General features: G+C 36.2%; 1 protein-coding gene across 1 annotated transcript; it reads right to left on the bottom strand.

The window, feature by feature from the left end:
- Nucleotides 1-785: 785 nt before the first annotated feature.
- Nucleotides 786-4,166, bottom strand: LOC113709909 (scarecrow-like protein 30). Its single transcript, XM_072060265.1, has 2 exons — nt 3,865-4,166; nt 786-3,468 (listed from the first exon to the last, which is right to left on the bottom strand). Exon 2 carries the CDS (start codon nt 3,442-3,444, stop codon nt 1,192-1,194), a length of 2,253 nt encoding a protein of 750 aa, XP_071916366.1. The 5' UTR covers nt 3,445-3,468; nt 3,865-4,166; the 3' UTR covers nt 786-1,191.
- Nucleotides 4,167-9,729: the final 5,563 nt, after the last annotated feature.

Raw genomic sequence — 9,729 nt, 5'->3', positions numbered from 1 at the left:
GTCAGCGCTTAGGTCACCCTCCTCCCGCGTTTCAAATTGTAATCCCCAGGTGTCGGAGACTCGGATTTGGGGCATTTTCTAATCATCATTGCTACTGCACTGCACCATCTTTGATTCTGTAATCCTGATTGTTTATTATACCACTTATCACTCTAATCTTTCCACTAGAATTCAACATTAGTAACTAATTAATGACTCCTCTTAGTACCGCTACTATGATCTTTCAAGTAGAATTCATCATTGGTCGTCACTAATCAGGTTTGGTAATTGCTCCTTTATGACTTAATTTTCGTCCATTCTTTTGGATCTTTCTAATCATCAATTAATTACCCTGTGGTTACAGATGCAAAAAAATGACAATTCAAACAAGGCCTTAGTTTTGACAAGAACTGATCCAGTAGATTCGTTATGTAGTAGTATACAGACTATAATAAGTACAAATGCGAAAGAATATACTTCAACAATTGCCTCAAACATAGAGCGATGGTTGGCTGGGGATCGAATTGAATTGCGGATCTAACCCCAACAGTACAAGTATTTGGCGAAAAACTACATCTGTAATATATCTGGAAAACTGGATAGTACTCAAGAAGCGACATTACAAAAGACTAAAACCACGTAAAGTTCTCAAAAGAGCTCACTAGACATCTGTAATGGGAATCCATGGGCTCAGCAACATTGAGAAGGGCGTAATCATATTTTATTTTCAGCATTAAAATGGACTTTCTTGTGATACCATCAAACAAAATGATCCATTATAAAAATGAAAGCAAATCACAATAAAGTTAAAAAGAAATAATCAAGCAATTACGTCAATATAATCCACTAAGTGCACATCATGACATCTCACTGTTCTACCTGGCTGAAAGCCTACGGTCAGTTTACAAAGGAGAATGATCCAGCCTCAGCTAACATAACTGCATGAATAGAGGCCCTGAAAATTATTATGTGCTGAGGCTTGAAAATGTGTCTACCATGAAGTCCTAACCGTTCAAAACATGATTATAGCTATCCCTACTGCATAATATACACATAATAGTTTGCATCAAATGTGGTGCAAGAAAATGCTGAATTGCTCCTGAGATCCCGCAGCAATGAGAAAGTGGTTCACTGGGGAGCTCAGGTTTTGGAGGTTCTTGACCGTGAACCACCAAGGCTCATCAGTTGTAAAATCACTTGGCCATTGTGATATCATTGCTCGTCCACGGGCTCCCAGCAGGAGATAGCCTGAGAGACTCGACCTTTCCATCCTTGTAGCATCCACTTGCCATCCTCATCCACTGAGAAATCCCTATGGTAATGCGATTTGACCTTGCCGCGAATAATCTTCACAATTTCCTGATCAAGTGGGAGCTGCCTGAACCCTGCTCTTAGGTTCCTTACTTGCCACTGCTTATACGTCTCCGGCCTCTCAACCCTTTCCGTTCCTTCACAAGCTATCACATTCAAAGCATCCCTTGCATAAATCTCTCGCTCAAAAAGGGCCCTGTCCTGATTCTCACGCAGAACAGTAGCTTCAAACATATCAAACACAGATGAGAAGTGAAAAAGGGCTTCTCGAAATCGCGTGACAAAGAAAGGGGAATTGTAAGTGCCGTTTATAACACTCTGGATAAACATATTAGGACGAATCCTCTTGATCAAGTTTAAAACTGCATCCCTCGGGCTGTTCTCCACTACCGTCTCATCCGGTACATTTGCAAGCCGCTCCACACAATTCACAACAAGCACCTCATCTCCGTTGATCTTGAGATCTTCAAGTTTGATGGTGTCCCACTTCTTTGCTATGGGACGGAACTCAAAAGGGACACCAAATCTCTCACAGTACCTTGCTAAGCGAAGCCCTGTTTCCTCAACCCTCTCTGCTGGACGAAGACCTGGTTGGGGTAGATCTATTCCTGTAATGCAAAGAGCTGGAGGTCCTTCAGGTCTTACAGAGAGACGCTGGATAAGGCAGGGCCACTGGAAACCATACAGAATGCCAAAATCAATAATGTGAAGTCTTGTTGCCCCAGCGGCTAGTTTCCCAATGTTTTTGTTTGCAAAAATATTTGACACCTTCTTGAATGGTATAGCAGAAACAAACATCTGGTATCCGTTTAAAATGTCAGCAGCCGAAATCCTTCTTTTCCTATAATCTGTATACAATGTCGTCCCAGTCCCAGCCAAGCGTGCTTCAAGAGCAATAGCAAAATAATGGGCCAACCTTTCCATGCCATCACCATGAGCAGAAGAGTGCTGCCTAATTCGAGCCAGCAGCTCATTGGAGGTCCGGATGTCAAAATTAGCCACTGCTTGGGCACACTGAACCAGAAGAGCCCTCAGATCCACCACTTCCCTTTTGGTTCCTTGTTTCTTACCTCCACGAGGTCTTCCTCGGGTGGATGCCTTTGATCGTTCAGTCTGTTGTAACTTATTCCTTGCTTCATCTTTCAAAGCTTTTTCTGATGAACTAAAGACAGGTTCTGGTTGTAAATGAGGATTCAAATTGGGACAAAGCAGCACGTTGTCATACCGCTCCAGTGGTACAGATTCATCAGCAGAACTTGCTAACTGTTTGTTACTTCTATGTTCTTCTGCATCATCACTATCATCTCTCCCGTGATTCTTCTTCGAGCTTGGACCATTTGAAGAATGATATCTCACAGATTTTTCCACCACTGCTGCAGCATTTGAGGTATTGTTCTGTGATTCGAATGTGGAGTTGGAAAAACTATCGCCTTGAGGAAGTAGACCATATACTTCTCCTTTACTTCCCCAAGCTTTCAAATCCAAGGGTCTCTGGCTAGACGAATCAGACATCCGCAATAGACTCATCCAAGACTCATCCAGTCTATGAGCAGCGTCAAGGAAGTCGTTCGTAGAGCTCAATAACTGCTGATTTGACAGTAAAATGGACTGAGGGACGAGGTCGACATGAGAAGGTTGAATAACAGCGGATTCTAGCCCCATTTGATTGCCAACCCAATTGGACTCAACAGAAGGATTAACATCAGAGGAACTACATACACTACTTTGACTATAACAACTTTGGGAGGAATCATCATTTGGGCTTTCAGCATTTTGATAACAAGAGAAAAAAGAAGGGCCGGGCTTGGGTTCAGTAAGGACATCATAGAAGGACTTCTCAGCAGCTAGGAGAGCTGAGCAATCATGAAACATGCAAGGCTTATTAGTCAAGTCATCCTCTTCCATAAGCATCTCGTTTATGAACTTCAGCATGGGATCGTTAGAATCCCCCTGCACAGGAGGATTCCCATCTGAGCCAGAGGGGGAAGATGCATCAGGCGGGGGCGAACCATTTGAAGCATCAGAGAAATCCTCAGAACCACGATCGAATTTGTATTCATCCACTTCATTTTGTTCATGATGAGCCGACATTGAGCGATAATTGAGATCGTAGATATTCCCAGAAAACGGGAATGGTTCGACAAGAGTATCCATTACCAATCGAACTTTACAAGAATCCTGACATACACAAAAAAAAGTACAAAATTTTGAGATGCTTACTTCAAGAACCAGGCCAAAAGGTACAAACAAATCCAAACCAAGACATGGAATGAAAAAGTTCAGATAAATACAACACAAAAAAGATTTTAAAGCATGAAAAAATAACAAAAAATAAATTCAATTTCTAGCTATAGTAGCACACTAACTAAGCATCAACAATTACATGGATCAATCATTCCAACCTTAAATTGGTTAAAAGATTCATTTTTGGAGGCAAACCTTTATTCTTTTCGGTAAGTGGAGGCAAACCTTTTGTGTAAAATTAAAAACAAGGAACTAGGTTCAGAGCTTAACAAGGAATGATAAAATCAAAATACCAAGACATGAAAGAAATGATTTTAGAAAGAGTTGTACCTGTAAGAGAGTGAGAGAATCGAGAAAGATGCTAGCAGAGAAACTGAGAAAATTGTGGTGAGTTTGAGAAAGAACTGAAGTTAATTATGACGATGCTTATCCAAAGTGCGAAAGATGGAAGTGGTGGAGCAGAAAAGGGGTATATAATGAGGAGGTTTCAGCTGGGGAGGTCCAAATTAGGAGATGATAGAGAGGAGTACAGCCTTGGTGGTGGTGCGGGGGGAAGGTTCCTGGAACTCAGCCATGAGAGGTAGAACGCTGGCTCATTTGTTCAACGGAAAAGAAGAGGAAAAAGGATGAGTGAAGATGAAGAATGGGAGGAAAGTCAGATGAAAATAAATTAGAGGTCTTAATGGATCCCACCTGCAGTGGCTTACACCGGCAACCGACGCAGCCCGTTACTTTCGAGTGTCAACTCAACTCCTCAACCGGCATTTCACTGGATGCCTGTGAAGATCTTGTGGCCTTAAGACAACAATGAGGAACGCCCCCACCAGTTCAATTTCAATCATTAATGGATCAGTCGGCCATGCACTATGGTTCCAAGTTCTTAAAATCGATTTAATTATTTTGTGGTCTCGCATTCATCTTGTTGAGAGTCACACCATTATCACCCGTTTGTCTCATTCTGGCACAAACTTGAGCCCTTGATTTATCGTTGAATGGTTATGTACTAGAGTGGAGATCCAATTGAAATTAGGACATGATTTAGGTAACTAGCTGGAGCCACCGTTGTAGTTTTTTGTGGTCAAAAGGGTTATCGCCAGACAAATATGTTGACTGCTCTGGCCTCACTTCCTTCCAATGTTATTATCTGTAGTTTGAATCGGACTAGAGTCGTCTAGAAACATATACAATACAATACTATACAATACGATCTTGCCCTCTGTTCAGATGAAAAAAAGAAAAATGATATCAACGTTAGTTATCAAAAAAAAGCCTCTAGCTCTCCATTCTTTCTTCAAAAGTAAAAGTATAAAAGGAGAATAAAGTGTCAGAGAGGCCTCTTTTTTTTTTTTTTTTTGAAGAGTACCAGTAGCAGTTTCCTACGAAAAATCTTTGGAGGAAGAAATGAATGAACAAATGGGAAGGCGATCAATATTCATTGAATTATCAGCAGGTTGACCTGACACGAGACTCTCAATTTTCCTTCACTACTGCTTCAATTTTGCATGCTTATTTTACAAGTCGCACGACATTTTTTATTTTAGAATGGACTCGTCTAATTGAAATTTTACACTCAGATTAATTGGAAGATGGTCTAAATTAGGTATTGGGTGGAATGATCCAAGTTCAACAGCTGAAACTTCTCGGTCCTTGTATGCGAATACAAGGATTGCTATTTTCTGAATCTGATGAAGACGTTGTTGGTAATTTTCCCGGATTGACTTATATATGTATAAAAAATTACGCTGACAATTAAACTTATTAGAAATTTTCGGATAATTGGTCCGGTAATATATGTAAACAGACACACAACTGTGAAGAATATATATATATATATATATATATATGAACAGACTCCACTTAAAATCTACGGCAATCGCAATGAAATTTTTGATCGAGTTGGAATGTTCCGACAAGTGATTGACCGTGAGATAATTTTTTTTTTTATATATATATATAACAGGGGAAGGGTGAAATTTAAATTTAAAAAGTGAGAATTGAGATAGGAAGATTAGGATTCGAGACCTATAATTCCCTAAGTCTCAACATTTGTGTAGCGAAGAAATTACAGTAATGTCACGAGTTGCAACTTCAAATTAGCTCATTTATAACTTTTGAACTTCAAAATTAAAAATTTTAAAATTACTAGTAATTGAGCACGGCAACAGTTAATATACGACCAATTGGCCGGCTAGAGTTGTAAATTATAATCCAAATGCGTTCATTCATCCATTAAATTTGGATAGATCTAGATAGATATCTAGTAATTAAATTTATTTAATTGGTGGGTAGTAGGTTGTCGATTTACCGATTCATACTTATTTAAAAATAATCGTATATTTAAACTCAAATTTTAATCATTGTTAAGCAACTAAATTTGAATTTTTAATTAATTTAGTAACAACAAAATACAGTAATTTATTGTCAAACAACATGCAAAAGATTTAAAAAAAAATAGATAGATAGAATTTTAAGTGATTTATAAATGAATAATTAGAAATGAAGGACAAATATAGTACTGATTATCTTTAAATATTAAGAGAATGTTCGTTGATGTATATGAGATAAAAAAATAATTAAAACATGTATTAGAAAAATATTTTTCAAAAACTCCAAAAATTAGAATCCAATGTGTGTCTTTAATTTGAATGGTGATGTAAAAAATTCAAACCCACGCAGCTCAAGGCCATTCGAGAATATGAGTGGAAAGAACTACTACTATAACATGTATTTTACCAATATGCATGGATTGGACGCTTTTGGCTTCCTCAAAGTAGAAAGTGCATTTTATTTATGGGGAAAAAACAAAACACAAAAAGGAATATCGTCCAAATATTTACCTACGATGCTTTTGGACCTTCGGCTTTGTCAGCATTGGCAACAGTGGATATATTAGCGTTTGGATAATACAAGCAAAATATTATTATACAAGCAAAATTTGGGGAAATAAAGCCCCAAATTTATTTGCTTACATCATCATTACAATTTACAATACACCTTTTTACTTTCCAAATTACCTTTTTATCTCACATACATCACATCACAAAAAGTGCTACAGTAAAAATATCTCTAATAATTCACAATCCAAACAAATTATTATTTGATAAAATTGAACTATCCAAACACAAACACATAATAATTTAAACTTTTAGTCCTGATTCCCCTTGTATTTCGAAATTTATGTGGAATTTGGGTCTACAACACCAACTACGATGGATATGTTTGAAACTTCGAGCCTTAGTTTAATTCGTATGAGGAGACTTCGCGGGAAATATGCAGATGTCTTTAGTAATTGTAACACGAAGAATTCCCGCTTTTTGAATCCGAGAGAGAGAGTGATCCTTTTATATTCCTTACTAAAGGCTTATTCTGAGGGAGGCGCAACTTGCTCGTCAAGGAAATGTAACAACACGCAGGAGCTAAAAAAGAGAGTCAAGAAAGCGACTTGAGCCCCTCTTGGACAACACGTTATCTGACTTTGGTTTATGTATCTAACTTTCGTCCCTAAAAAAAAAAAAAAAAAAAAGACAACACGTTATCTGAGGATGGCCAGAACTTTCTCTCTCCCCGTGGTGAATGAAAATGACCGCATCCATCAGTGGCGAAATTATTGTTGATAGGAACCGGGACGCATCTCTCTGTCTCTCCAGGTGTTAAAATGGGTAATTTTAGTTGAATGGAAAGTATAATTAAATGTATATTTATTTAATAATTATATATATATGTATTTTTTTTAAAAAAATAATAATGGTAATGGAGACGGCCAGGATGAGCCGCCGTGTGATGTGATCTCATAGAGACGGCCACTCGAAAATTGCCACTTACATCCCGTTGCTAGGGAACCTGGACAAGGATTCCAGCCCAGGACAGTGATAATAATAATTGTTGCCGCCGTCAGCTAAATTTTTTAATTCAATCATGACCAACTTTTAAAGAAAAAGGAAGGAAAACGTAATGAGTAAGGTGCATGCATGTTGAGGATTGCGAATCCACCCAAGATTTTTCAATTGGATTGAAATGTTTATCAAAATTGTCCACTTAGACTTTTGGTTACAAGATTCCCAGACCCTTTAACGCCGGAAGGATCTAGTAGAAAGAGTTGCATGACCTCGGAATTTTTCTGAAGAGTTTGGACCAGCCTATCTATGGCTTTGACTCTCTTAGTCATTATGCTGGCTTGGACCAGCCTGCATATATATATATAATTAAAGGACAAACACAAAGAAAAAGGGTCGTTATGCTGCAATAGTGCTTGACTAATTTGCAGATTTATATCGAAATAGACTTTATAGTCCTGAAAAATGGCATCATTTCTTCTTCTTTTTTTTTTTATTTCATGAATTCAGCTTTGTTTGGAATGTGATTTTTTGTAGAAAAATTTTAACGTTTTCAAAGAACACATTTTTCAATCACTTTTTTATCTTACGTACATTAAATTATTATAATATTATTTAAAATAAAAAAAAAATCTTAAAAATAACAATCCAAACGAATACGCATAGATTGTTAATGTAGAATTTGTCGTGTTACACTCGTTGATATACACAAGAATAAAACGCACAGTTTCCAGACCGTGAAACGGCAAATAGCCCTTTTGGCATATTCGCTGCGTCATAAACTGAAGGGAAAGAAAAGATGCGCCATAGCGGACAAGAGGGGCGTTTTCTACAAAAGGAAAAGAGAGTCAAAAAACAGTTCGATATGAGGATGGGAACTAAGGGGATTGAACATGGCTACTAAAGGTCTTTTCCATCAGAAACAGGTTCAGTCAAAGAACTAATGGTTTTTTTCCCCTTTTTATGCAGGAAAGTGACGCCAATATATATACATATATTTCCAATCTTTACAAATTCCGGGTTCCATCGCTGGTCATTAGCTTAAGAGAAGACAAATATAAAATTTAGAGATCTAAATACATGCGATAATTATACGAAACACCATGAATTACATTTCATACTTTTGTATTATGTTACACGTAGTAGAATTTTGCCATGTCAATCTCCAGTGAATCACACAGTTACCTAAATTTTTATGCTGATGAATTTATTAAACAGTTTTGTTAATCTTTTTTTTTTTTTTAGCAAAACAGGAGGTGGAAGTTAAGAAGCTAGGAAAAGAAGGAGAGGATGCAGTGACGGAGCCAAGATTTTTTCTTTGGGGGGCCAAAATTTTTTCAAACAAAATTATCTTAATATGTTTTGTTCAAAATAATTTTCATTTATTTAAATATATGACATCTTAAAATATCAAATATTAACCTTAATTATAAAGGTATGTCTATTTCATAAATATGCAGCATAGTCATAACAAAAATTAGGACAAGAAATAATCTTTGATTATATATCTTATAACATCACAAACAATCCAAATTTGTTTGGGTAGTCAAATAATGGCCCGAAATTATTTGCTTACATCACAAATAAAATTTCCAACACACCTTTTTATCTTCCTAATTACCTTTTTATCTCACATACGTCACATCACAAAAAGTACTGCAGTAATTATTCCAAATAATCTCCTATCCAAACACACTCTTATGAGAAGATGCTCCAATATGTCACTTGTGCTAAAACAAAAAATATAACTATACAATATAATATACATATTTTCCATTAATAAAAAATAAAAGTTATATTAGCATACCTTGAAATTTCTACCTCTTTTCTTAGAAGTAAATTGAGTTTTACATTCTTTCATAGAACTAAGTTCATATATAATTGAATCCGTGCTAAATTTTTGAACAACTTCTATTTTTTATGTACATTGTTAGACAATCATTCAAGAAATTATCTTTTATCTTGTTTTAGAGTTTTGTTTTGATTATATTCATAATTGAAATTGTACGTTCTATAGTTGCAGTTGATACAGGAAGAGTGAGAACAAATATAATCAATCTATCAATAACAGCATATATCACTCAATTTTTTGTCTTCACCAAACCTTCAAGTAATTATTTGTATATTTGTATATGGGTCAACAAAAGGATAGATCACTAATTTTAAATTTTTTATCAATTAGGCTAAGTTGTATATTTGTATATGAACCAATAAAGTAGTTATTTTTGTTTTAGCCCATTAATAATTATGAATTGAGTCTTTTATTATAATACATCAAATTGGGTCAATTTATTATGGATCATCAAATTATATGTTTAATTTTTTGAATTTTAAATAATTAGTACAATAAAAAATAAATAAC

Source organism: Coffea arabica, chromosome 1e, assembly GCF_036785885.1.
Source record: "Coffea arabica cultivar ET-39 chromosome 1e, Coffea Arabica ET-39 HiFi, whole genome shotgun sequence".
In the NCBI taxonomy this organism is placed as follows: Eukaryota; Viridiplantae; Streptophyta; class Magnoliopsida; order Gentianales; family Rubiaceae; genus Coffea; species Coffea arabica.
The sequence above is the reverse complement of the archived record's forward strand: the minus strand, read 5'-3'. Positions and strand labels throughout refer to the sequence as shown.

Excerpts from the sequence above, each read along its gene's own strand:
- LOC113709909 (XM_072060265.1), bottom strand. The coding sequence starts at position 3,444 with ATGGATACTCTTGTCGAACCATTCCCGTTTTCTGGGAATATCTACGAT.